The sequence below is a fragment of the Myiozetetes cayanensis genome, unplaced genomic scaffold (assembly GCF_022539395.1).
Source record: "Myiozetetes cayanensis isolate MyiCay16 unplaced genomic scaffold, myiCay2020 scf1, whole genome shotgun sequence".
Lineage (NCBI taxonomy): Eukaryota > Metazoa > Chordata > Aves > Passeriformes > Tyrannidae > Myiozetetes > Myiozetetes cayanensis.
In genome coordinates, this window is record NW_026086604.1 from 27153256 (window position 1) to 27179272 (window position 26017).

Below are 26017 nucleotides of genomic sequence, written 5' to 3' on the forward strand. Positions count from 1 at the left end.
ACCTCCCGATCCTACGGAGCCAACTCAGCCCGTCTGTGCTGCGACTCCCGCTTGGAGCAGGCGGACAGACTCTCACCATCCCCGCCCCGGGGCGGGTCCCGCCGGCCCCTCCCCAGCGCGGCCCCGCCCGTCGCCGCCGCTCCTCCGCCCCCCCGCCCGCCCCCAGCGTCCCGCGGCCATGGCGGAGCTGGAGCTGGGGCAGCACTGCGGGGTGCCCGACTGCCGCCAGCTCGGTAAGGGACAGCGCGGCGGAGGCGGGGGTGGTGAGCAGGGGCGGTGCGGGGCTTGTGTGGTGCTTCCCTCCTGCTCGGGGAGTCCTCCGTGCTGCTGCAGCCCTTCCGCGGCCCAGTGTCGGGGCCTGTCGTCTCGGCTGTATCCCTTTGTGGTTAATTCCCCTGCTTTCCCGATCCTCCTCCTTACTTGCCTTCAGTGATCTCGGAAAGTGTCACTGAAAATGTGATCTCTCAGAAAGAGACAGCAAAACAGCTTGTAACGAAGGCTTTCTGATGGGACCACTCGGTCTCAGGGATGAAGTGACTGAGATCGTCGTGACCTGAGCTCTGTAATCCAGTTTCATGGTAGTCTCCTAACATCAAATCTGAAGGATGGAGAAGTGAAGTAATGGGCTAGAGTAGAGGGCATTTGCTGCCATTGGTGATGTGGTTGAGTTCAGCGGACAACAAAGTGATTTTATATATAAGAACTGATGCAGTAAGTAGGGGGTGTGTACATACATGCAATTTAAATTACAAGGATGCTATGTATGATATGATATGATATGAAGGATAGAGAAGAAGGGGCAGGATCATCATGCCCTGTCAAATGGAGGAGATGCTATCCCTTTTAAAAGAGCCATCTCCTCCAGTTGGCAACCTGTAAAATAAAAATGTAAGTTGTCCAATGTCAGTACATAGTATTCTGAGTAGTCTCACAATAAATTAAATTTTTAGCATAACTTAACTGGTAAGTTTGATGGCTAGCCAAATGTTCCAGTATCAAAGTTTGATATTTTAAAAAATTTTAATTTAAAGCCTAATTTCAACTTCTGGAATGTATGTAAGTATAATTTAGATACTCATATGTTTTCTGTACTAGTGATTGGGGAAGTTAGCAGTGTAACTGTATTACAAAAGCCACTTCTAGGTAAAGTGTAGATGCAGTTGCTGAATATCCTTGTAAAGATACCTATGCTATGGTATAGGGAAGCAAAAGGTAACCATGAAAATTAAGCTAGAAACTACTAGCAAAACAAAAACAGTGCTGTCTAACTGAAAACAAATCTCTTTGTTTCAGATTTTCTCCCCTTTATATGTGATGGCTGTTCAGGTGTCTTTTGGTAAGCTCATTAGAGTACCTCAAATTGGAAGGATCCTATAAGAATCAACAAGTCCAACTCCCTGCTTCGCACAGGACTAAAACTAAACCATACGACTAAGTGTCATTCAGACACTCCTTGAACTCTGACAGGTTTGGTGCTGTCACCACTTCCCTGAGGAGCCTGTTCCAATGCCCACCACCCTCTCAGTGAAGAACCTTTTCCAAATATTCAACATCAACTTCCCATGATGCACCTTCTTTCCATTTCCTCATGTTGGTACTGGCACCAGAGAGGAGCTCAGCACCTTCCACTCTGCTGCCCCCCTTGAGGAAGCTGTGATGAGGTCACCCTCAGCCTTGTCTTTTCCAAGATGAACAAACCAAGTGACCTCAGTTGTTCCTCCTAAGTCTGGCCCTTGAGGCCCTTCACCATCTTGGTCACTCTCTAAACACACTCTAATAGTCTGACACCCTTCCTATATTGTGGTACCAAAAACTGCTCACAGTACTCAAGGTGAGGCTGCACAAGTGCACTGTACAGCTGGGATAGTCACCCAGGAATGCTGTGCTTGGTGTTCCCCAGAACATGGTTGGCCCTTTTGGCTGCCATGGCACATTGTTGGCTCGTGTTCAACTTGCCATCGACCCAAACCCAGAGATCTCTTTCTGCAGGGCTGCTTTCCAGCCTCTCATCCCCCAGTTTGTATGTATAACCAGGATTACCTCATCCCAGGTGAAGAATCCTGCACTTGCTCTTGTTAAATTTCATGCAGTTGGCGACTGCCCAGGTCTCTAGTTTATCGAGAATCTGTCTGTAAGACTTCACCCTCCAGGGCTCCACAGCTACTCCTAGTTTAGTATTGGTGGCAAACTTAATTTGTGTCTGGATCACTTATAAAATATTAAAGAGCACTGGCCCTAAAACTGAGCTATGGGAACTCTGCTGGTGACTGGCCATCAGCCTGATGCAATTGCATTTATTATAACTCTTTGAGCCCAAACCATCAGCCACCCATCGAATTGTCTAAGTGTGTGCAGGACTTTTTGTCCAGAGAGATGCTGTGAGAGACAGTGTCAAAAGCTTTGCTGAAATGCAAAACACCACATCTACGGGCTTCCCAAGGTCAACTCGATGAGTAAGCTTGTCATTTTTAGTTCCAGAAAAAAATTTGAAGTTTCTTCTAAGGTTGAAATTGGGGCCTGCACTTTGATTTACACTTCAGATTAGCAGAGGGCAACTGAGTTAAACTCAGGTAGACCGAGGGCAGATTTCACCTCTAAAATGTCATAAGCCCTCAAGAGATTTCTGCTGTTGTGGATGGTGAGTGAAAATCCATTAAAATGGAAAGGCGCAAGTTGAAGTTGCTTTGAGCTGAATTCTTAAGCATACTAATGTCCTTATTCTCTTGAAATGGTTTGTTTACTTGAGGCCTAAGTTCCAAGAGCTAAATGTTTTACAAACTGAGGAAGAGTATGATCAGTCAGTCATTCAAGACGTGAAGTTCCTAGGTTAGAACAAACTTTGTAGAAGATTCATTATCTAATTGAAGTGTTCTCATGATAAAACTGATCAGATCACTCTTTAAATAGTTAAATGTTTTCATATATGGTTTTCTTTTCCTGAAATGTTTCTTTTTCTTCTTTTTCCACAAAGCCTTCAGCACAGGAGCCGGGATGCTCATGGGTGTTCTGAGGTAATCTAATAATATATGACCTGCCTTAGAATTAAAATTCCATACAACTTAGCTGTGTATTTTCAGACTAGATGAATACATATCATGGCTAGGCTTTGCAAACAAAGATTTGAGAGGGGCTCTACCCATGCTTGCTACAAGTGAGATGAATACATATATAAGTATGCATTATTTAACTGTGAATGTGAAAAGCTTAAAAAAATGAATTTACTCTTTTTCTGCCTCTCGGAAGTAAATTGAGTCTGAGTAGAGTAATGGTTCTATATCTAACTCTGAGCTAAACATAACCAGGACAAAAATAGGAGAATAGAATGGAGAGCTAGGACAGTTCTTTGGGAAAGATGGGTGGTGACTTGTATCTGTAGTGTCTGTTTATTTACACAGAATATTTTGTACTAATGCCTAGGTGAATATAAGAAACAATTCTGTAAAACCTGACCAGCACAGGTCTTACCCATGCTCATACAAGGACTGTAATGGAAAGGAGCTTTTGCCAGTTTTATGTCCCTTCTGCGAAAAACATTTTTGCCTAAGGTGAGTGGAACAGAGTGTTTAAACATAAATACCCATTCATTAGAGTATGGAGAAGGTATTAAAAGTTTTATGCTGTTGTTTACAGACATCGCCATCAATCAGACCATGAATGTGAGAAGCTGGACACGCCGAAACCTCGAATGGCTACCACCCAGCAGCTAGTTAAAGATATTATAGGCAAGTACAGCAGAATACATATTCTGCAGTTTCTTCAGAAGACTATTTGAACTTCTGACCTCCTCTGAAGGGGTCAGGTTCAACCAAATAAGAAAAGATGGGGGTTCCTTGGTTAAATAGCCCTAAACTCACATGTAATACTGTTCATCTATGCTGAAGCGAAGCAACAGTACGAAGAGAATCTTTAAAGATTAAATAGGACTCAGGTTTCTTTCAGAAGTATTGTCTTCTACAAATACTATAATGTAATGAACTGTACCTAGTCATTATTATTTACATATTGATTCATGTGCAAATAATGCAATTGCATTGGGTGTGCATGCCAGTCTGTTAGGATTTCACCTACACAACAAAAACGGCAAAAAAAAAAGTGATCCTATAATGTTATGTTTTGCAGATTTTAAAAAAGTTCGAGGATGGGAAAGAGAATAAACAAAACTGCCCAACGGGACAGTGGGGTTGTGTAGAAAGGAGGGCTTGAAACTGCTGTCATACGAATGCTGTGCCGGCCACAGTTGTTGAAATTTTTGAATTGTATTGAATTCTATTTGGCTCTTGCAGCCTGTGTGTACATCATGACAGTGTTCATCTGCTTTTCAGTCTAAAGGAGTTCTGCTAGAGCTGTAACAATTCCAAATACTCTTGAATAGGAGTATCTGGTAGATGACCTTGGGAGGACATGAATGGACATGAAAGGGATGGGAACCTTGGAGATACAGTGAGGCCCAAAAGGCTAATTCTAAGATATGTTCAGGAAACAATCTGAATCATTGCACTAATAGGAATAATATTGTTCTCAGATTCTAAAAAAAGTGAGGAAGCAAAAAGCAAAAAACGCAAAGGAGCAAAAAACAGTGAGACTGCAGCAAAAGTGGCATTAATGAAACTGAAAATGCATGCATGTGGGGACAAGGCCTTACCTCAGGTCAGTGATGTTTGTTTTCAATAATTGAATTTTCAGAGGAAATGGAAAATTCTCTAAATTTCTCAATCTTCATCTAGTTCCTTCAGTTTGGTTTTGGATTTAATTTTTAAATACCACAATCACATATGTATATTTCAGCCTGGTCCCCAAAAGCACTCTCACTAGTCTTATGTCTGTTGTAAGATGTCTGTGTGGAGTTTGGGTCAATTTTTTTATTTTATAGTAGAAATGTATTTTCCTGACACATGGCTGTCACTCAACACTGTGGGGACAGACAGGTTCTTTTCCTTGGTAGAATGATGACAGCTTTAAATTGCATTAAAACTTTATTATTTTATCAGAATTTCATGATCAGCAGAGCAAAGAACTTTATTATTAGAGTAGAACAGGATTTTTAGAATCACTGTAACAGTTTTATAAGTAGCATAGCACAGAATTGTATAACACATCTTAGCTGCTTATGGTTCCTAATCACCTGGACCCTCTGCAGATTGGTTCATTGGGTCAAATCTTAATATTTGGCTTGCTATTGTAATATTTGAGTGATCATCTAGACTCAAAACATGTAATTGCTTGGTTTTCCCACCCAGACTGAATGTATATGTTGGGGCATTTGCAGTGTACCATGTATTTTTATCATGAGAATGTGCCTTAACCATTTGAGTTTGATAATTTGGAGAGTTGGGGAGTAAGTAGGTACCAACTTAGGTTGGTAATAAGGTGTTTAAGGAGCAGGTTCATCTACCCATCCAGTATCAGCATCTGAAGATGGAGGGTGTTGTAAACAATACAATTTGTATGTGTAAAAAACCCATTTAAGAAATGAACTTCATAAACTGAATGACACAGTTATCATCCCATTCTTGAAACAGAGAGGAAGGAGGTACACATAAGGTCAGTAAAATACAGTGGATATTGTGATCATCTTTTTACAGCTGAGGTTTCTACGAAGGTGAAGTCACGATTCCTTGGGCACACTCCAGGTTTGTTCAGGCTAAAGAATCTATCAAAGTTATCATTCATCACCTGAAACATTAGGAAATCTCTTATTCTTGAGAACTACCCAAACCTCAGTGAAAGTTAAAGGAAGTCTGCATTTATAAAGTTTTCCATGTGCCCTGTACTCAAGGAGTTAGTAAAGTGACAGATATTTTAGGCATCATAGGGTAGTTACTAAGAACATTGTCACCCTGAGAAAAATGATGGACTGATGGGGGAAAGTTTAGGCATTTTATTGGTTAGACAGGAAGAAAATGAGCTTGTTCTACCGTGCATCTGGTGGGTGTCTGCTTATTTAAGCATCTAACAGATTTAAGTAGGACTTTACTGCATTTTCCTCTATGGAAACTTTGCCCTAGAGCTCATTTTAGTAGGCTTTTCCACTTCTCAACTGCACTGTTACTTTGAAGTCTGTAGGACAGGTGGAACTGGACCCAGACAATTCCATGGTCTTCACACCATTCCTGGATTTTTAATTTTTTTTTTTTTTGATGAATGCCATTATCAAACTGCACAGCAGAGGGCATGGGAGTGTCAGCAAACCATAGATCAAATCCTGCCAGAGTGGTAAAACCATCAGCTTTCCAGCAAGAAAAACTACCTTATTTTAACTCCAGTAAGGATATAACGCCACCCCTTGGGTGTTCAGGAGGGGAAGTCCAACTTAACAATTTGCCAAGTGGACCAGGGGACTTATTTACTGCCCACAATCCATTTGGTCCCTCAAAAAGGTGACCTTTTGTCTGGGGCCCTGGCATTCTTTCTTCATCAGTTGTTTCAATAGCCCAGTTGGTGTTGCTCTGAATCCAGCCCACAGAACAGCCATACCAAACTTATTTAGGTTTCCTGGTTGCATTTGCTATTTTTGGGGGATGGAGAGAGACAAAAGGAAGTTCTAATTTTACCTTAGCTTCTTGAATAAGAAGCTCCATTTACTCCAGTTAGTAATATTTTCTGATGTTTCAGTGGGATAGCTCCAGGACAGGATTCTGCTTCAATAATGAATAGTTGTGCTCCACTATCCATGAAGAAATCAGTCTTTAATTTATTGTTTACTATGGCCTCAAGTGGCAGAGAGTAGGGCCACTTGTACCTCTGCCAGTCTGATCCCTTCACTTGGTTTCCCTGATACTGCTCTCTAGTAGGAGAGATAAGTTAGGATATCCTTGTGGTTTAAAGGAGTTTCCATTTATGGAAGGGGTACTAGGTAGAGTTGTGGATAGTTTTTCCTCCTTTTCTCTGTCCTTCACTAGCAACTGTAGTTTTTCGGTAGGTAAACTGTGAAGCCTTTACTTTCTTTGATTTTTGTAGTTTTTCAGAGATTACTTGTTGCTTTTTACTGTCAAGGTCAGTCACACCTGGTGTTCAGGTATTTTCGCATGCCATGTTATGTTGGGTTTAGAAATACCTTGGTTCTTTCATCAAGGGTTTCACTTTAGATCTGCACTTATGCATCCTCTTAAAACAACTGTATTTAGATTACTTTTTTGCCACATTGCTGTGTTGGAGCCCACCAAGTTTAAGCCTGTTATATTGTTTTTAGAATACTGAAAACATTCTGTATGATGGTATTATTATTAGGTTTTATCTTAGTAGAGTATATTTCATAATATCACAGAACCATAGAATGCTTTGGGTTGGAAGGGACTTCAAAGATCATCTAGCTCCAACCCCTCTGCCATGGGCAAGGACACCTTCCACCATGCCACCATCCAGGGCCCCATCCAGTGTGGCCTTAAACACTTCCAGATACCCTGAAATTCCAGATACACTGGAATTTAATTATATATTTAAAAAAAACAACAAAAACAAACAAAAAACCCCACACAACAACAGCTATTTGATTGCTGAGTCTTCTTATGAATTTCTTTCTTTATACTTGTTTAGAAACCACATAACTCTGCTGAGGAAGATGTCATAATACAAAGACCTTCCAGTAGCATTCTTCACAAGTAGTACCACTGTAATAAATATGGGCTAGAGGGAAAGCAAGTAATTTCAGATATTGTGGAACATAACTTTAAAAACCATTCTCAATATATATAAAAAAAAATTAAAGTTGCTTCCTAATTCCAAAGTCAGTAAACTAAATAGTGTACCACAAATTCCTGTACGCTAATTTCTCTTACCAGACATTTTTTCCTGGATATTAATTGTTTAATCATCCATGTTTAATCATCTAGAATATCAATAATTGTAACACTGATCAATTAAGTATGTTATCCTTCAGCACCTCTCAAATTGCTTCCTAGACTGCTTTTAGCTTTTTTCTGCCTAGATTGTTCTAGTTTGATGACAGATTTTTTTAAATATGAGGTTTCTGGAATGCCTTTTAGGCATATTAGTTCTCTTATCACAATGTAGAGAAGATTGACACATTTATCTTAGAGGTGCACAGCAAAAGGACAGGGTCAATGGGCACAGGCTGCAATGTTTGTGAAATTCCAATTAAGGTATTATGAAGAAAAATCACAAAGTGAGGATGGTCAGACTTTGGAACAAGCCGTTCTGAAAATTTGTGGAATCAACATCTTTGAGATGAATTCAAGACTTGATTGAATCTGACTTGGAGCAACCTCTTACCAACCTTTTTAGTCAAGTCCAGCTTTAAATTTCCCCCTGATTTAAGCATGATTTTGGACCATGTGACACCAGAGTGTCCTTCCTCACCTTTCTTACTCTATGTTCAGGAAAATCCTGCTATCTTAGAAATATCATTTCTCTGACCTCTTTGTTCAGATCAGCTTTTTGCCAGTGATTGCTTCTTTTGATATCAGACCTCATGAGCGTTGTCCCTCTGGAGACTGACCAGCTCAAAACAGGAGGGCCATGCTATGGAATTGTTAGTTATTGTGTCCCTGATTGGTCAGTATTTTCTTGAATATGACAAAGAAATTTCAGGAGGCATATCCTGTAGTTACAGGGATGCAACAGTAGAATTAACTGGTTTGGGAATTAAGTTCCTGTGAACTGTGGGAAACTATCTTATCATCCTTAGAACTGGAGGACCAACTAGGAATGTGCTGGGGCACTGGTAGCAATTGAGTGATGTTAGCACATGTCCATAATAGGAGGGCTGTTTTATTGGCTGTTCTAGAAGTTCTGGTCATTTACATTTGAGCAAGATTCAGGTCCTGCTTCCTTTGCCCCTTTGTAATATTACTGGATGTTGAAGATTTTTCTCAAGCACACTTAGATTTTGAGGAAAATGCACAAGTTGAAATTCAGATTCAGTTTTATGAACATAACTGGGGTAGTTCTATGTTTCTAGGGAAGGCATAAATAAAACCCTTAAAAAGAGACTTCTGTCATGTTTGATAGTGTCTGGCTTGGATTCAGCAAGGGCAGTCCTACCTGATGAATGTAGCAGTCATGCTTGCTCTATGTCTTCTCTTTAAATAAATCTGAAGAAGAGATTGTCCCAGTCCTGTTCAAAATCTCTCTTATGTTACTCTTGAAATTTCTTAAACAAATGTTTCAGTCAGAAGGAAGAGTTTTTAGTACATAAAACGAGGAAAACCAGGTAAAGGATTAGCTGACTATGACCAGATTCTTGTTCAGGGAGTTGTTCTAACTGCTTTTGCATTCCAATTTGAGACACTGTACTGCTGCCAAAAGCCACTACTGCTTATTAAAACTCACCTTTTTTTCCCGAGGGCAGATACCTTTTCCTGTCTATATATAACAGTGTAGCTGTAGGACTCATGGCAAAAGATGGTCTCTTCACCTTTTAGACTTACAGTCCATCATATACGTGCCTGCAGCTGGAGAGGATTGGATTTGATGATCTCAGTCTCTCAGTCATTTATATTCTGCAGTAAAATGGTCCTGATGGAATAGAACAAGTTTCAGTTGGTAATTTTATGACTGAAGTTTTTTACTGCAAAACTATTATATGTGTATGACTGGAATTGCCTCTTTCTTCTGTGAATAATTTTGTTTTATTTGTCATGTTTTTCTAGACAGAAAGAATTTACTTTCAAGTATTTTTACCAAAGGGGAACAAAGAGAAAAGCAAACCTATGTTCTTTTGCAGTAAGTGGAGTATTGGCAAAGTAGTAGATTTTGCAGCTTCCTTAGCAAGCCTTAAAAATGACAACAACAAATCAACATCCCAGGTAAATCAGTAATAACAAACATTTTCCAGATTGTTGCACTTTGATTTTAATTTTCTTTAGCCTTTTGGTCCCTCTTCCACCCCATGTCTTTCATCTTGGATAGGCAAATCTTGATGTTAACTTCTGTGCTATTTGTCTTACAGAAATTGAGATTATGCCATACTGCCTCTGGAGAAGCCTTGCCATTTGAACATACACTGGAACACTGGCTATCTGATAAAGACTATCCACTGTACAACGGAGGAAATATAATTCTGGAGTATCTTGATTATGATGTTCTATTTATAGAAGATACAGAGTCATACTTTAGTTAGTAAATTATTACAAAAAAAAAAAAAAGGCAAGATTTTTTAGAAGCATGGTATTTGAGCAAATCCAGTTTTCTTTTAAAATCACTGGTATGCCAGAATCTCCTCAGTTTTAAAGACAGTTCCCATCAATTTCCAGGTTGCTTGACTGACAGAAGAACAAATTCATGAAAGGAAAATTAGTTATTATAATAACTAATATTACAGATATTTCCATTCTAGAATAACTTCTTGCTCTATTGAGCTGTATAATATCAAGAATGTTTTCTTAATTTTTATATTTATTTTTGTGTAAATGTCGGGGACAGTATGTATAAATAAATAATGAAAATGTAAACTTGCAGTGTATCAGTTCTCTGAAGGAAAGAAATACATTACACTATTGCAGCATCTTTTCTATGTCTACAGGAACAGATTTCATTGAGTTTGGAAACCAGCACTATCCATATTCCACATCCACACTTTCTTCTCATAATAGCTTAGTGACTTTTAGAAGGAAAACTTTCTGAAGCAAAAGTAAATCCACACAGATGTCATCCTTGTGTGTGCAAATCTCATTGTGTGATTAGATGGGGGATAAAAAGAGGACTTAAAATTTTCCTTTTCTAATTCCTGTGTAAAACAGGAAGAAATATGGTCACAGAGAAAGAAATATAATTTAACTAAAAGCGTAGCATTTTAACAGCTTGGAGTATCATCTGGGCACTTCCAATCTTAGGTAAATCCTCTTCAGCAGTCAGCAAGGTGATTTATTAAGATTTAAAGTGGTTATTTACAGTGATTGTACATAAAGAAGTTACACCTCTGAGTGAATAAGAATGACCTATACAATTGTTGGTGTCCTGTTTGTTGCTCATTAAGAAGGCAATTCATAATATCAGTAGTTGATGTACTCCAGATTTTGGATCTCCTTCAAAGCTGGATTGAAAATTCAAAGTGAACATAGGAAGTAAGAACCATGAGATCGTTTTCATCACAGTCACATCTGTTTTGAATTGCTGAAACACAAAACCACATAATGTGCCACACAAATAGTAGGGCCAGCACTCCTCTAACTGTAAGTCCTGATGTGTAATCAGAGAGCCTTGCTTTACCTTTCTGAACAGACCCGTTACAACATAAACTTGTCATCCAGTGGCCTTGAGCCTGTCTCTGTTTAAGCTAGAGGAGTAGAACCCATTCAAGACTAATCCTTCCAATTTGCTTTCACCTGTTTACAACTATTCTGTCAATATTCTCCAAGAAAAGGACAGTGGATGAACAGATGTGAACAGAGCAGTGGAAAGCACAAGCCTTATTTGCAAAGCTGTAGTGTGTTTCTGCTGCTCTCTGGGGCTGTGCAGAGTGAATGAACTACTGAAGCAAACCTATTCACTGGATACTAAAGAGGCTTAGCAAGATTTTTAGCTGCAGCATGGAAGGTGTGATCCATTGCTACTGAGATGACCTAGTGGCTTGTGATTAGAGCACAGTATTCAGACCAAGGGGGAGAAATCTCTGTCTTCCACAGTGTGACTCACTGCTTGATCACTGTGACTCACCTTTAAATAAGTTTGAAAAGGGAAGAGCTACCTTTCTTTTTTAGACAATGGGGCACTTTCTTTCAGGCAACTGTCTTTGTGTGCTATTCTCGTGTTTGCAAGGATGTTCCAGCTTCTACGTGCACCAGGACTGAATGTACTCAGTGACACCTGGAGGTGTAACTGGGCCACAAGGAGATGGACGTCTACATTGTTCAAAAATGTCAATATGATGCATTCCAAGTACATTGTCCTGCCACTGCAGGACATACACAGAAGAGGGGAAAAATTCTATGAAGAGGGCAGGGGACATAAGGTTAAGGAATATTGGTGGTCCTGTGAGAAATGTAGTTTCAGTTCAGAGAGCTGGCATGAGGTGGAGAGATGTACGACTCAGACAGGAAAGTAGAAACACAATTCACCACAGTCACTTGGGCATTCACCAGATCTGGATTTGGTCGTTGGGCTCATTCAGTTACCACGTTCACTAACTGAGAAAAAGTGTCCACGTTTTTCTCCACTATGTGCTTGCCTAAAAACACTGTCCACGTTAGTTTGTGGTTCATTTATAACAGTTTGAAGACAAACAGACGTGTGATATACACATTCTAGGAACAGCTGCAATAAAAAAAAAAATATCACAATGTAAGGGGAATCTGGCATCTTTTTCAAAGGTACTGCCCCATTTGGCATAACAGTAATGTGGTCTTGTTCAAGGGGTCTAAAGTGTTGTGGTTTTCATTACTACTAAGCAATAGTTCCTTTGTAACAATTTAGGAATATCTGTAGGATTATTATGTATTGATTTGACTTGCATAAAAACCCAAAAAGATCCCAGTAAGCATGTCACTGTTAGTTGTTTCTCGTTTTGCTTTATGGTACTCTTTACTGTAGTTTTAACATGACTTGGGAATTGATAAATTATTTTACTGGATTTGGTATGAATGTCACAGAAAGGGAGATGTTTATGGTTTCCATGAAGGAAAGGGTTTTCAGTGGCTGGATATTTTTTAAGTGTTTGTTTCCTGGCAGCAGAAATTATAGGGGCATTTCTCTGGCCTGTCTCCTGCTGTTATCTTCCCTTCGAGTACAAGAGGAACAGTTCCTTTTTCTCTTGTTATTTCTTTTCCTCCATTTCCCTTTCAATTTTCTATTCATCTTTCTTTGCATCTTAGGCTGCTGTTGTATGGAATATGCAGTAAGAGGCCAACCATCTTTGTGGGACCAGTGATTTGGGGAAGAGCCCTAAACAGAACTTGCTCCCTGCACTGTTGTTACAAAAGCAAGTGGAAAATGCTGCTACGCAACAGGGTCTTTTTTTTTTTTTCATCAGAAAATCCTCATTCTCTACTTACACCCTTTCTCCTGCCCCTGATTTTTCTGCATTAGCAGTTAAAGGCAAAATAATTGAAATAACATTTGTTGTGGATAAAGGGAAGATAGACTTGGGATACAGCAAATAAATCTTTGGGGAGACCTCAAAGGTTTTACCAGGATAATTGCTTTCATCAATCGCCAGCAATTGCTGAGGGCTAGCAGCCTGTAATGACAATACAAACATGGCAAGTCACAGTTGATAAGACTCCAAAAAGTTTTCACATTCATCTTATTCCAGAAATGTGTCTATGATTGTACTAGAAGCTAATTTCACTTAGTTTTTAGAAACTGAGAACCAAAACCAAATTAAGCTAGTCTGACAAGTAAATAATTGAGGAGAGGTGAAAAATCTACCCTAAACAATTGTACTAGGAACAAAAGCAGACACTTTCCCAGAGCCTCACTATCTTGCCTAGGCTAGAATTGCTCACATTTTACCCTTTTAGACTCTAGCATATCTTTACTTAGCATATATATTTTTTTTGGTTTTTTTCTAAAGCTTATTATCTTAGCACATTTTCATAGGGAAAGTTAAACAATTGTTTTGAAAAAAATAATAAAACTCTTTGGAGAAACATTTGACATTTGAAACCACTGTTAATTTTACAGCCCTGTGTTTAGAATGTGCTGAATTGTTTTAATTCAAAGTTAATAAATAAAATGTTTAACCTCACTTCTAGTAGTTGCAAAGAAAATGTATGCAAAGTTACTTAAACGAGAAGAAGAATTTGTTGAAAGAAATACATAATGATTTTAAAATAAACAGTATTTTCAGCCAAATACTAAAATAGGTCAATATCAAGCTTTTTGGTTGTTCTATCTGTACAGTAATATTAGAGAATGCAAGAGGTCAAAGCTTTGCAAACATGCTTCTGGTAGCAGCTCCCGGTCTTGTTCCAGTTCAAACACTGCTACAAAGTTGCCTGGAATAAATTTGTAATATACGCAACACAGTTTGGAAACAACAGTTTGCTTGCATTTAATACTGACAGCTCAATTCTTCTTGGATATGTGAGCCATTAGACCAGCTGGGCAATGCTGTAGTAAACAAAATACAATATATCACACTAACAAAGCAGGCAGTAATCTCTCATACTTTTATTTTTAGCATTTTCCATCTCTATGTCTGCTTTAGAAAAGTATGTGTTCTGGAGTGATCAGTCTGGTTTGAAGACTTTTTATCAATAGATCACCCCTGTTCATCTTGTTTATCAAATGTCAGTTGAAAATACATCTCTTTGCAGCTTAGTTCTCCTCACAGTAGCCACTTATAGAAAATACAAAATTTTGTTTCAGCTGGAATGATAACTGTGGTTTGGATTAGGGAAATTCTTTCCCTTATTAGGCATTCCTGTTTACTTCTGCTGATTTTAGGATCAATGCAGAATTTGAAATCCCCTGTAAAACCCTTGCTGTAATGTTAAGTATACTATTAACAATGTCAAAGAAGCCGTTTTCCATAATACTTTTGCAGTCCTATATAGGTTTTACTGAGGCATGTTTGGCAGCTTGCCTGAATAAAACACGAATCTGAAACAAAGTGCCTCTTTCAATTGGCTGTGTGCTATTTGTAAAACCTCATAAAGAATTTCGTCCAAAATAATTAGTAAAAAGACAACTTATCATCTCTGTAGTTCTTCAGTGACTGTGCATACTTTAAAAAGCAGGCTTATATCACTATTCCTGTTTATGAGGAGAGAAGGAGGAAAAGTGAAATGGCACAGTGACTTGTTCGACACAAGAGCATTGCTGGGAGTGGGAACTGTATCTTCACAGATGTGGAAAGGATCTAGCTGTGGGTTGGATTGCCAGTAGGGAAATGGCATAATACTGTGTCCTTGGGTAATGTAGATATTTTATCATTATTTTAAGTATAAAGCAAACTACATTCCTTGTCCTATTTACAGCAGATAATTGATTTACGTATGACAGTAAATTACATTTGTAATTTGTAAATTACAGTTGTAATTTGTGAAGACAAGACAATCCCTCAGTGTCTCCCCTTTGATCACAGACAACAGAGTCAAAACACCACAAGTAAATAAAAAAGAAAGTGGTATCAGTCAGGCTTAGGAAGGAAAGCTTTAGGCTTGGAAAGGAAAGCTTTTTTCCTCTGTATGATTTTAATTAATCTTAGAAATGCACCGGTTGAACTGCAAGTTATTTTCAAAAATCTTTGAACCCTGTGAACTCACCCTCCGTGAGGGTGGTGAGGCACTGGAACAGTCTCCCCAGAGTTGTGGATGCCCCACCCCTGGAAGTGTCCAAGGCCAGGTTGGATGGGGCTTTCACCAACCTCGTCTAGTTGGAAAATGTCCCTGCCCGCGGCAGGGGGGATTGTTCATGACCTTCAAAGCCCCTTCCAACCCAAACCATTCTGTGATTCTGTGGTAAACTCCAATCGCGTGCTCCATGGGAGAGCATTTACGGTTATCTCCACGCCGCCGCGTCCAATTATTAACAAGAACTCGACATCAAAGGCTAATTTCAAGCACTTTCACTATACCCTTGGACAGCCCTGACACCGAAACAGCCCCTCCGAACCCCCACACGCAGGCGCGGGAGGCGGGCAGGGGGCGGGCGGCAGGAGGAGGCGGGCAGGGGGCAGGGGGCGGGCGGCAGGAGGAGGCGGGCAGGGGGCAGGCGGCAGGAGGAGGCGGGCAGGGGGCAGGCGGCAGGAGGAGGCGGCTCCGCGGGATCGGCCCGGCGCCTGCGCCTCGGGGGAGCGGAGACGGCGGCGGAGGGCGGTGAGTGCCGGCTGCGGCTCCGGGTCCTTCCCCGGCTCCTGCTCCGCCCGCGGCCGCCATTTCGGGGCGCCGTGAGGGCGCTGCGACGTCCGGCCATCGCTGGGGACGGGCGCAGCCCGCGGGACCGCACGGCCCCGGAGCGTGGCGGGGCGTGCTCGCCGGGGTGTTCCTGGTTTGCTAGGCTGTGTCTCAGTAGGAAACTTGGATTTTGTAAAGGAAAAAAAAAATCAAAAGAATAGCCATAATAATTTTTGCGGTAATCTCTCCTTTTGCTAGGCTGCTTACCTCCGAAAAGATGGCAGATCCCTGGCAAGAGTGTATGGATTATGCAGTTGGTTTAGCAAGGAAAGCTGGGGAGGTATGTATAAACTCTTTATAAATAATAGCATGTATAGTATGTATGTAGTTTTTGAAGGAGGTTGATGTCGAAATTTATTCTAGAGAGTCAAAAACATAAATTAGAATTGTTCATAATGTTCAAGTTCAAAATTAGAGTCTTATTTTTGCAACGTGGTTAATTTAAGAGAACAGCTTTGCACTTTTCTGTAGGTTAGAGTCTGATTAAAGACTAAGGAGTAACTTTTGTTCCTTAAATCTGATTTAAAAGTAGAATTAAATTCAGAATCGTGGTAAACAAAGATCATCTCAATTTTCCCCCTTAAACTGCCCCTGTCTACCTTATTTTACCACTTGAAAACTGATGACAGTCTTCCTTGTGAATGCCTCCATAAGCTTTACACAGTGGCTTCTTGTTGGGAGACAGTGCCGTACTATGTTCTCTCCATCCCTGGAAGTGCTCAAGGCCAGGTTGGATGGAGCTCTGAGCAGTCTGGTCTAGTGGAAGGTGTCCCTGTCCGTGCCTGGGGTGTTGGAACTAGATTGTCTTTAAGGTTCCTTCCAACCCAGGCCATTCTAGGATTCCGTGTTTCTCTTCATGAAGACTGCTTTGTTTGCAGTATGCATCCCTTGCAGTGCTGGTTCTTTGCCCTTTTGTGATCTAAGACGCCTTGGAACAAGGAGTTTGTACATCCTGGCAGAGCCTCAGCACGAGTGCTTACCAAATGTTCAGTTCTTGGTAATTCTGCTTGGTACATTTGAATGCCCGGCAGCCAGGCAGGATGGTACATGTACTAATTCTGTCCCTTGGAGCTGCAGAATCTGCAGAAAACTGTTTGTGCAATGACCTCATTAAAGTCTTCCCTCAGAAAATCTTTCTGACTTATAGTAAAAAAAAATCTGAGAGCTGTGAGGCATGGATTCTTGCTTAGCTGATTCTGATAGTTTTAAGATCATAAATGCAGGCTGTGGCTAAAAATAGCTGACTTGAACTCTATATTAGGCGTTTATTCAACTCTGTTATTTAAATTTAAAAATCTAAAATTTATCCTAACAAAATGGACCCTGGTTTCGTGTACCAGTGGATCTTCCTGAATCTTAGATTTAAAGGTCATGTGAAACTCTGTACTGAGTAGGGACTGGAGATGCAAGGCTAAGTCCTAGCTCCTACAGTTAAATCCAGGTTTTGTCACTGCTTGCTTTAGTGTTTTGTATGTGCAGTATAGAAAATAACTGTAAAAATTATGCTCAAATTTTGGGGGAAAACTAATATTTTTCATTCTGTTAATAGGGAAAGATCTTTTTTATTTTTATTTTATTTTAACAGATAATCCGTGGAGCACTCAAAGAAGAAATATCTGTTATGACTAAAAGTTCACCAGTAGATTTGGTGACAGAAACTGATCAAAAAGTAGAAAACTTCATTATTTCTTTGATAAAGGAAAAGTATCCATCTCACAGGTATGACTTCTTATGAGTACGCTTTTGACAGAAGGGGAGAGGTGACTGGAAAAAGAAAATTGAAAGTTTATGATTTTGCTTGATAAAATTACGATTGGCATGCTGTGAAGTTGTACCATTCAGTAAATACCTTCAATAAAATTAACTACTCTAGAGTAGTAGTAGTAGGTTGAGGTTTTGCCCAGGGCTGTAGTAACAGAACAAGGTGTCTGCAGGTCTAGTGATGTGACCTTAGTCTTGCTCCAGACTTGATGCTGAGAGTCACTTCCAGTTGAGGCAGCTGTAAGTAACTTCTGGGTTGTTTGTGTTGGAGAATCAAGGGTGGCCCCAGGATACCCAGAACCCACATTTCTTGTCTGCTCTTTAAACTAGTGTGCCTTTGCTGTCTGTGTTGGACGGGGCCCATGGAACGTGAGTGTGCCTTTGGCAAATCTTGTACGGTTCGAGAACATTAAACATCCCTAAAAGAAGGCAGGATCTTCTGATTCTGCATAACTGAAAGTCTGTCATACAAAATACTGTATTTTGTATTCTCTACGTTGCTCTTCTCTTCCACTCCTTCCCCTACCCCAAAAAAATTTATTCTTGAAGGACGAATTACAGATTTTTCATTTACACGGTCTTTCTTTCCTATTTTGACATAGTGGCTCAAGGTTAGTACTGTTTCCCTAAAGTAAGTTTGCTATTTTTTAATTTAATTTTCTTGGAGATTTTGTTATTGTAGCTATATATGTGGAATGTAGGAAATATGTGTAAACTGGAACAGCTGAAGTTATGCAAAAGTTCAATAAGCTAACTAAATTACTGTGAGGATACAGACCTGTGGAATGACCTTGAAATAACAGCTTCTGTGACCTTGATAAGCATTTTAGAATATTTTATCTGCTTTTTATTTTAGATAATTGGTGTCACATTAGTCATAACGGTTTTAAACTTCTCTTTCTAATGAATTACTCATCCACCTAAAGAATTATTCATTCTCTCATCTCTTTGTGAAGATCTGCAGCTTTTTGGAAACATGATGTTCCTTTCTGATTAGTCATCTTCACGTCTGTTAATCCTAAAACTCCTAATCAATATTAAAGAGACCTTATTTGTTTCCTCTCTTTTTGCACCAAACACATACTTTCCTCCACAAATATGTAAACTTTTCATGGGTTGAGTAACGTGCAATAAATTGTAACAATGTACAAAAGGTGTAGAAGAGGATTCCACCCACTTCATCCTAATAATTTTGCAATTCAGAACAAATGCTTTTGTGAGCAGCAAAAAGTGTGAAATTTGGTTTCCTGTGGCATTGTGCCTCTGTGTCCCTTGGGTTTAGTACTGTATTTGAGCATGCACTCCACAGTCTTCTTCAGCAGCTCTTGTTTGGATTTCCTCCCTTCACCGTCTTACCATTTTATAATGCTTGTAAAACTAAATGCCAGTGTTTTGAATGCTAAATTCCAGTAATGTATATTGAAACACAAAATTCTTTTCCCCACATATTGTGCTTATCTTTGACATCACAAATATCGATGCAAGCTTGGTTGAATGTGGTTGGTGCTTTTTAGATAGTGCTTTTTCACATGATCACTGGTGGTACAGAAAGCTTCATCTCACTTTTAAGAATTTTAGTGTCAAGGACAGTGTTGTAATTCAGACTTTTTAATTAATTTCTTTTTATTTTTTAAATGTGTTTGCTATTTTAGCTTTATTGGGGAAGAATCTGTTGCAGCTGGACAGGGCAGCATTCTGACAGATAACCCCACATGGATTATAGACCCTATTGATGGAACTACCAACTTCGTACACAGGTCCACCTTTCTTTTTTTTTCTGTTAGCAACCTCAGCTGATTACTCTCTTTCTTTCTCCAGTTCCATGAAAGTAAGGTTGTTTTAAACTTTCAGATTGCTTTAAAAGAGATACTATGAACTTGTTAATAGTTACAGATTGCTATTTGCATTTTTGGAGAGCCCTTGGGCAGTTTTTGTAAACATTTTAGTATTTCCGTAAGTGTTTTAATAGTCTCACTATGTAACCAACACCAGGTGTTCCAGGAGAGGCCTGTACTATATAGTGGGTGTCACCAGTCTTGGCATAGATGCCAAAGGAAGGTGGGCAGATTTCAACAGTAAAGGTACAGGGCTCAGAATTAGGAGTTGCAGCATCTTCAGAGAGGCAGTAACAGCTCCAGGTGATGATTTCTAAGAAATTTTAAATCCATTGAGATGTAGGAGGCTCTACTAAAAGAGAAAGCAGAAACCATCGGTAACTGTCAATGGTATTTTACACTAGGATGGGGAGGGGACTATAGTGTAATGCTGACAGCCTATTCCTTGTAGCAATAGTCTTTGAAACATGATGGATTTTGGCCCCAGTGAGCTTTTCAGAGTTTACTTGATTCCTGTTTTGAAATGACTGCTGCTATGTGCCCCATGTTTTTTAAACAGCTACTGACTCCTGCTAAATAACATGTTCAAAAAGCTCTAAGAAAATAACCCATTCTGCTGGATTTACAGGCTTAAAAGTCTGTATTATTTGCAGATAGTAATAAAAGCAAATGTTTGAAACTTACGACTGAGATACAGCCCACCATGTCCTGTATACTCCCACTGTCTGTACTCTTCCTGCATTCTCTGGTATCTGACTTTTTCATTGATGGAGAAAGGGGAGGTGGGGGGAGAGGTGATTTGGTTTTGGAACCGTTTTGGCCAGTTTGTTCCTTCTGAGAAAGGTCAGTAGCACAGAGGCCTGTTTGTATTCTGTGTTGTAGAGCAACAGTCCCTGAGCTAGTAACAGCTGTAACAAGCATAGTTTCAGTGGGTGGAAAAGTTTGTGCTTTAAATGGTAATCAGTGGTGGTGGGTCTATTTTCAACTCGGTTGTGCAAATTCCAGAAAACTATTTTCTTTATAGTCCAAGTTTCTTTTTGAAGTATAGGTTAGTTTTAACTTTTACATGTTAAGAGTAAGCGTTGTAATGAAAGTGTAGTATCTCACTATAAATTAGTGAAATGTTTTGTTTTGTAGGTTTCCATTTGTGGCAGTTTCAATTGGCTTTGTTGTAAACAAAAAGGTATACTTTTTATTACTTAATATCTAATCAAACCCAAATTAATTGCTTGTTGCTAGTTACAACTAAGTTCTGTGATTCACAGTAAATAGGAAGGAAAGGAAAAAAACCTCAAGGTATTTTAATTTTTTTCTTGCAGATGGAGTTTGGAATTGTGTATAGTTGTATAGAAGACAAGATGTATACTGCCCGAAAAGGAAAAGGTGCGTTTTGCAATGGTCAGAAGCTTCAAGTATCAGGCCAAGAAGGTAAGCTGAACTGAGTAGCTTGTTTCTGCTAATTACCAGATTGCAAATAAGACAGCAACAGATTTACATCTGAATATATTGCTGTTTCTTAGCTCATAGTTTTGTTTTGCAAGGCTTTCTTTGGCCATGGGCTGTTTAGTTTTGAGAAACAGCTCTAATGTTCTCTTTGGGTATAACATGATCTGTGCAAAATCAGGACTGAGCAGTTGAAGGTTTTGTTCCCTGTGTGTCTGTGTCGTGGCTTTGTCAGTTTGTTTTTTTGTTTTTAATTCCCTATGTGTCTGTAATCTGCCTGTGATTGTTCTTTAGAGTCTATAACAAATTTGCCAAACAATTCATCTTCTCCCAGCTGTGACCTAGTGGTTGAAGCCAGTAGCACTCTTTTATACTTACAATCCATGCAAAGTACAATCCACTCTTCAAATGGGACCTTTAAAGATCTCAGGATTGTGTTAATTTTTATAGCAATAGAATTTGATTTATTAATGGCATTGATTAATGTATATGCACCAGATCATGCTTTGTTCCTTGTATTTTATTTTTTCCTGCCATTTTCCAATTAAGAACAGATTTTTATGTATCTGTGTAATATTTAATTAAGATACTTTTATTCAGTCTTGCAAGAAAGCAATTAAGTAAACTCTGCTAGTTACTGTTATTATTTAAGTTGTGCTGTTGGAAGAGTGAGGTTTTGTTTCTTTTCCAGACATTACAAAATCCCTTTTAGTAACAGAATTGGGGTCAAATCGTGACCCAGAGACTATAAAAATAATTCTTTCTAACATGGAAAGACTTCTCAGTATTCCTATTCATGGGTAAGATACTTCCTATTTTTATATATATTTATATATACTGACAATGATTAATGTTGTTAATATAATCATTTTTAGGAAGGATTAGTTGTATTACATTTGACACCTTAAATGTGAAATATAATTTAAATGTTTCTGTCTAGCAGCCTCTGCAGAGAAACTAATTGTATTTAACTTTTTCAAGCTGGGACATATATAAGAGAACCCTAACAACCAGTATTGAGAAGCAAGTACTGTATTTACAAGTTAAAAAATTGAAATACAATTTTGTGCCTTTTTCCCCCCTGGAAACACACATGGAGTAAAACTGGATCGAGCTTTATTACATTTCTTAGCTTCCTTTCCTCATAGTAATGAAAATTGTTGGGTTTTTTATATGTATCAGGAGTCTTTCATCCTTCAAAGCTGTACAATTTTTTTTAATTTGTCCAAGCAGTTGGAATTGTCTATATACTTCTCTTATTTTGGCTACATTCCCTGCTTCCTCTCCTCCAGATAAACCAAAGCCTACATTTAAACAAACTATTTTACATTTAAAGGAGGTTTCAGCAAATAGTTTTTTGTTACTCAGCTGTATTCTCTGAATAGTTCATCCTTTTAGTTCATTTCTGAACTAAAAAGGTTTGTAGTTTTATGCTGGGATTCTCGGGTTTCACTTAACATGCAGATTTTTTTCTACTTCCAAAAGTCTTCTGATGTTGTTAAAGAATATTTGCTGTTATAAGTAGGGAACACATTTGAGGTGTGTTATCAATTCAACTTTGGCATTTTATTTGTAAACAGTAATTTGAGATTGGAATTGATTAAAGCCACTTCTTGAAATAAAACAGCTACTACCAATTACAATTTAATGTATATTTTACTGATAATTGAAATAACTGCAATTATTTGTACAAGCCACACTTAGTAAATGTATCCACATTTCCAAAAGAAACTGAAATTTGTGACACAAGGGTTTGATGAAGTTATCCAGACCAAATTTATGCTGTTTAATTTATTTTTTGTGTTAACTGTTATAAGGTTTTGTAAGTCAGAGATGCTTACCGAGCATCACCAGAGAAAGTGAAATAACTGTTTTTTCAGCTCTGAGTAATGCATACTCTATTTGAATTCTTGTATTCAAAGAGCAAAGCAGAATATCTGTTACTATTTTGACATGTAGATTATCTTCCATAATATGTTTTAGGTTAAGAAATTGTTTAAGATGTGTTTAAAACAAAATTGATTAACAGAATTTGTAAATACAGTTTCTGGAAATTTGCTGTATTTGGAGAACTCTTCAAGCTACTTAAGCAAAACTTGATTCCCACTTCTTTACAAGTTTCACTGCAGCATTCTGTCACAGTTCACTTTGCATATGACACTTCTGTGTTCTCTGTGCAGTGTACACAGACACTGTAACTTTTTAACAAACTGTTCTCAGTTAAAACAACAACTATATCTCCTTTAGGATTAGAGCTGTTGGTACAGCAGCTGTGAACATGTGCCTTGTGGCAACGGGTGGAGCTGATGCCTATTATGAAATGGGTATTCACTGTTGGGATATGGCAGGAGCTGGAATCATCATTACTGAAGCTGGTGGAGTACTGCTGGATGTAACAGGTAGATACACGGGTCTGCACAATACTCTCTCGTCCTTTTAAATGGCTAACTGGGAGCAAAATGTAGCTGAAACGAGAAGGCAAAGAGTTCTTTTAAATCCTCTTTTCAAGCTGCCACTACTGAATGGAGTTCCCATCCCATTAATAGCCAAGGAGAGGGACAACTGTATGTTTTAAGCTACAAGACAGCCTTTTACTGTCTTGGCTGGACATGTGAAAGAGTGAAAAAAAGACAGTAAATATATACTGAAGAGAATTTAAGTGTAGCTCATACAAGACACCTGTCTTTTTTTTTTCAATGCTTATTTTCTTACCAGCTTTTAATTTTCTCCATATATAAGCTGGTTTCTTTGTTTGCTTTGGTTTCTAGGTGGACCATTTGATTTGATGTCTCGAAGAATAATTGCAGCAAGTAGTCGAGCTATAGCAGAGAGAATAGCCAAAACACTTCAAGTAATTCCTCTGAGAAGAGATGATGCAGCTAACTGAATACCAAAGCTACACCTGAAATGTCATTATCTAATGTTGTCTCATATTCCCACGTGGTGCTTGTTCTACACCTTGAATAGATGGTAGTCTTTCAGTACTGGTGTGACTGCTAAGTAGAGCTTTGAGATTGGAACAACATTCTAAGTAAGCTTTAACTGTTGAGTATTTTATGTAACATCACAATTAGATAAAATTCTACAAAAAGAAGCAAATATATGCAACTAGTATTTTCAGGTTTTATACTGCACTGGAAGACGTAGCAAGAGACTCTTTGACATATGGATAAGTAAAGATCTCTAGTTCTGTAAGTGACAAAACAAAAAATCACTCTCTTAACAACACATCATCGCATCTGATCCTGAACCCAGAAAGATGAAGGCATTACTCTTTACCGAGTCTCTATCTTATCTTCAGTGTATCCATTTCCTTACTTTGTTACAGTTTTTGGAGAGGTAGTTCCTACATTTGCAAACTTGTTAGTTGCTTGTAGTTTTGGCTCCAGTTTAAAGCCTTTGTTACTTAACTGTCATTGTTTTTGTAGGCATCATTCTCCCTTTCTTATGGTAGATGAACACAATCTCTTCTTTAGCTTCGTACGTGGCCAGTACCCTTGCAAATCCATTACAGTTGCAGAAGTAAGAGATATTGTGCCAGAAAATACTTGCATCTCACAGAACTTCTGAGCACACCTTTTATCGCCAAATGTTCTTACTCTAAATCAAGATGAAGTATAATTTGCATTTTGCTAATTTTGCTTGAGTTTCTTCATGGATCAGTGTGTTTCAAAGTCTAAGAACTCATTATATCCCAGAGAGTTTTCAATAACTCAGACAGCGAAAAAATAAGCCTATAGTCCATATTTTTTACATAATTATCTGTAAGTTACGAAAACAGTGACCAACCAGGACCAGGTTTCTGTTATGTTGTAGAGTGTGCAGACACAAAAGAAGATACATATCTAAACCTAAACTGTTTATAAATCTAAGAACTATTAGCAATTTAGTTCTTGGTCTGAGTTGTTCTGAACTTTGAAAACTGTACTGGTTCTTTGAATTTTTGTATTTAAGATTGTTAAAAGCATCAGTGCACTGTTCAAATAATTAATGCACTTTAATTTAAAGATGTAACTTAAAGCTATTTTTAGACTTTTTTGTTGTGTCAAAAAGTTGTCTCATTGGTTGCTTAGTCAAGACACAACAATGCTTTGGAAAACCTGACTTTTTGTACTGCTGTCCCACTTCTTATTTTGGAAAATGGTGTACTCTGTATTGAAGTTTCAACAGATTGCTTATTATAAATTTTAGTCTTTTATATCAGTTGATTTTCACAGATTTTGTAGAACTACTTAATATTAAGTTGTATCTAGTGCCAGATGATTATTGTTAATGAGGTCAGCCTACTGTTTAAAGGTCTTGTCAAAAAGCCAGACTTACATGAATTTTACTTTTTAAATTCCCACTGACAAGGATGGAAACCTTTTGAGCATTTCACTGTAACTTTGTTGCTGTAAATGATGTGGGATCATCATTATTTTTGAGAATTATGTCTCCTGTACCATTTCTGTGGCTTTTGTATAACAAATTCTGCATAACTTTATGAAATAGAGACGTCTAAAAATACTTGAGATGGGAGAACATGTTAGAAATAAATACACTTTAGCAGCAGTGGCTTCAGGTGTGCTTCCTTTCTTACCATTCATCATACTGCAATGCTGCATCCCAAAAAGGTGGATTTGTGGGCCTCAAACTTCATCTGATGGGAATGCTCTCTTATTCTTGGCCTCTGATGTGCATAGATCATAAACTGTTATGCTTTTGGATGTGGGGTTGTGTGTATGCACCTACAGTTGGGGTTTTGAGTGAATATTTCAACCACTTCCAGTGGGATCATGGTGCGTTAATGATCTCCAATCTCAGACTCAAACTTTATGGGTTATCTTGCCTGTCGTTTGTTTTGGAGGTCCACCAGCTGGTTGAAGCATGAAGCTTTCTCACTGTTAGCTTTCCTAATAATGCTATTTGAGGAAAAATTTATTTGAATTTCTTGTCTTGGCCGTCTCATTCTATTTGTATATGAGACCAGCATGATTGAGAGTTTTTGACTCTCTAAATGGCACTGCTCTCTTTTTAATGTTAGTCACCTTTTGAGAAGGATCAGAAATCCCAGTTTGCTGCTTTGCTAAGTATTATCTTTTCAGATACCTCTTCATTTAATATGTGGCCACTTCTTTCATCATGTGAAAGGACACCAAAATGTAACTATTAACTTTAAAAGCACTTTGTTTCTGTGCTAGGCTG

At 38.6% G+C, this 26017-nt stretch overlaps 2 protein-coding genes across 2 annotated transcripts; both read left to right on the plus strand.

Annotated features, from left to right (window-relative positions):
• Nucleotides 1–127: 127 nt before the first annotated feature.
• Nucleotides 128–10464, plus strand: ZFAND1 (zinc finger AN1-type containing 1). The gene is made up of 8 exons (XM_050333149.1): nucleotides 128–233; nucleotides 1294–1336; nucleotides 2972–3011; nucleotides 3418–3545; nucleotides 3631–3722; nucleotides 4523–4647; nucleotides 9609–9764; nucleotides 9908–10464. The coding sequence occupies exons 1-8, from the start codon at nucleotides 179–181 to the stop codon at nucleotides 10076–10078; spliced, it is 810 nt and encodes a 269-aa protein (XP_050189106.1). The 5' UTR covers nucleotides 128–178; the 3' UTR covers nucleotides 10079–10464.
• A 5167-nt stretch (nucleotides 10465–15631) lies between these two features.
• IMPA1 (inositol monophosphatase 1) lies at nucleotides 15632–25384 on the plus strand. The gene is made up of 9 exons (XM_050333138.1): nucleotides 15632–15716; nucleotides 15993–16074; nucleotides 17380–17513; nucleotides 19208–19312; nucleotides 20528–20573; nucleotides 20710–20818; nucleotides 21525–21633; nucleotides 23081–23232; nucleotides 23602–25384. The coding sequence occupies exons 2-9, from the start codon at nucleotides 16012–16014 to the stop codon at nucleotides 23718–23720; spliced, it is 837 nt and encodes a 278-aa protein (XP_050189095.1). The 5' UTR covers nucleotides 15632–15716; nucleotides 15993–16011; the 3' UTR covers nucleotides 23721–25384.
• Nucleotides 25385–26017: the final 633 nt, after the last annotated feature.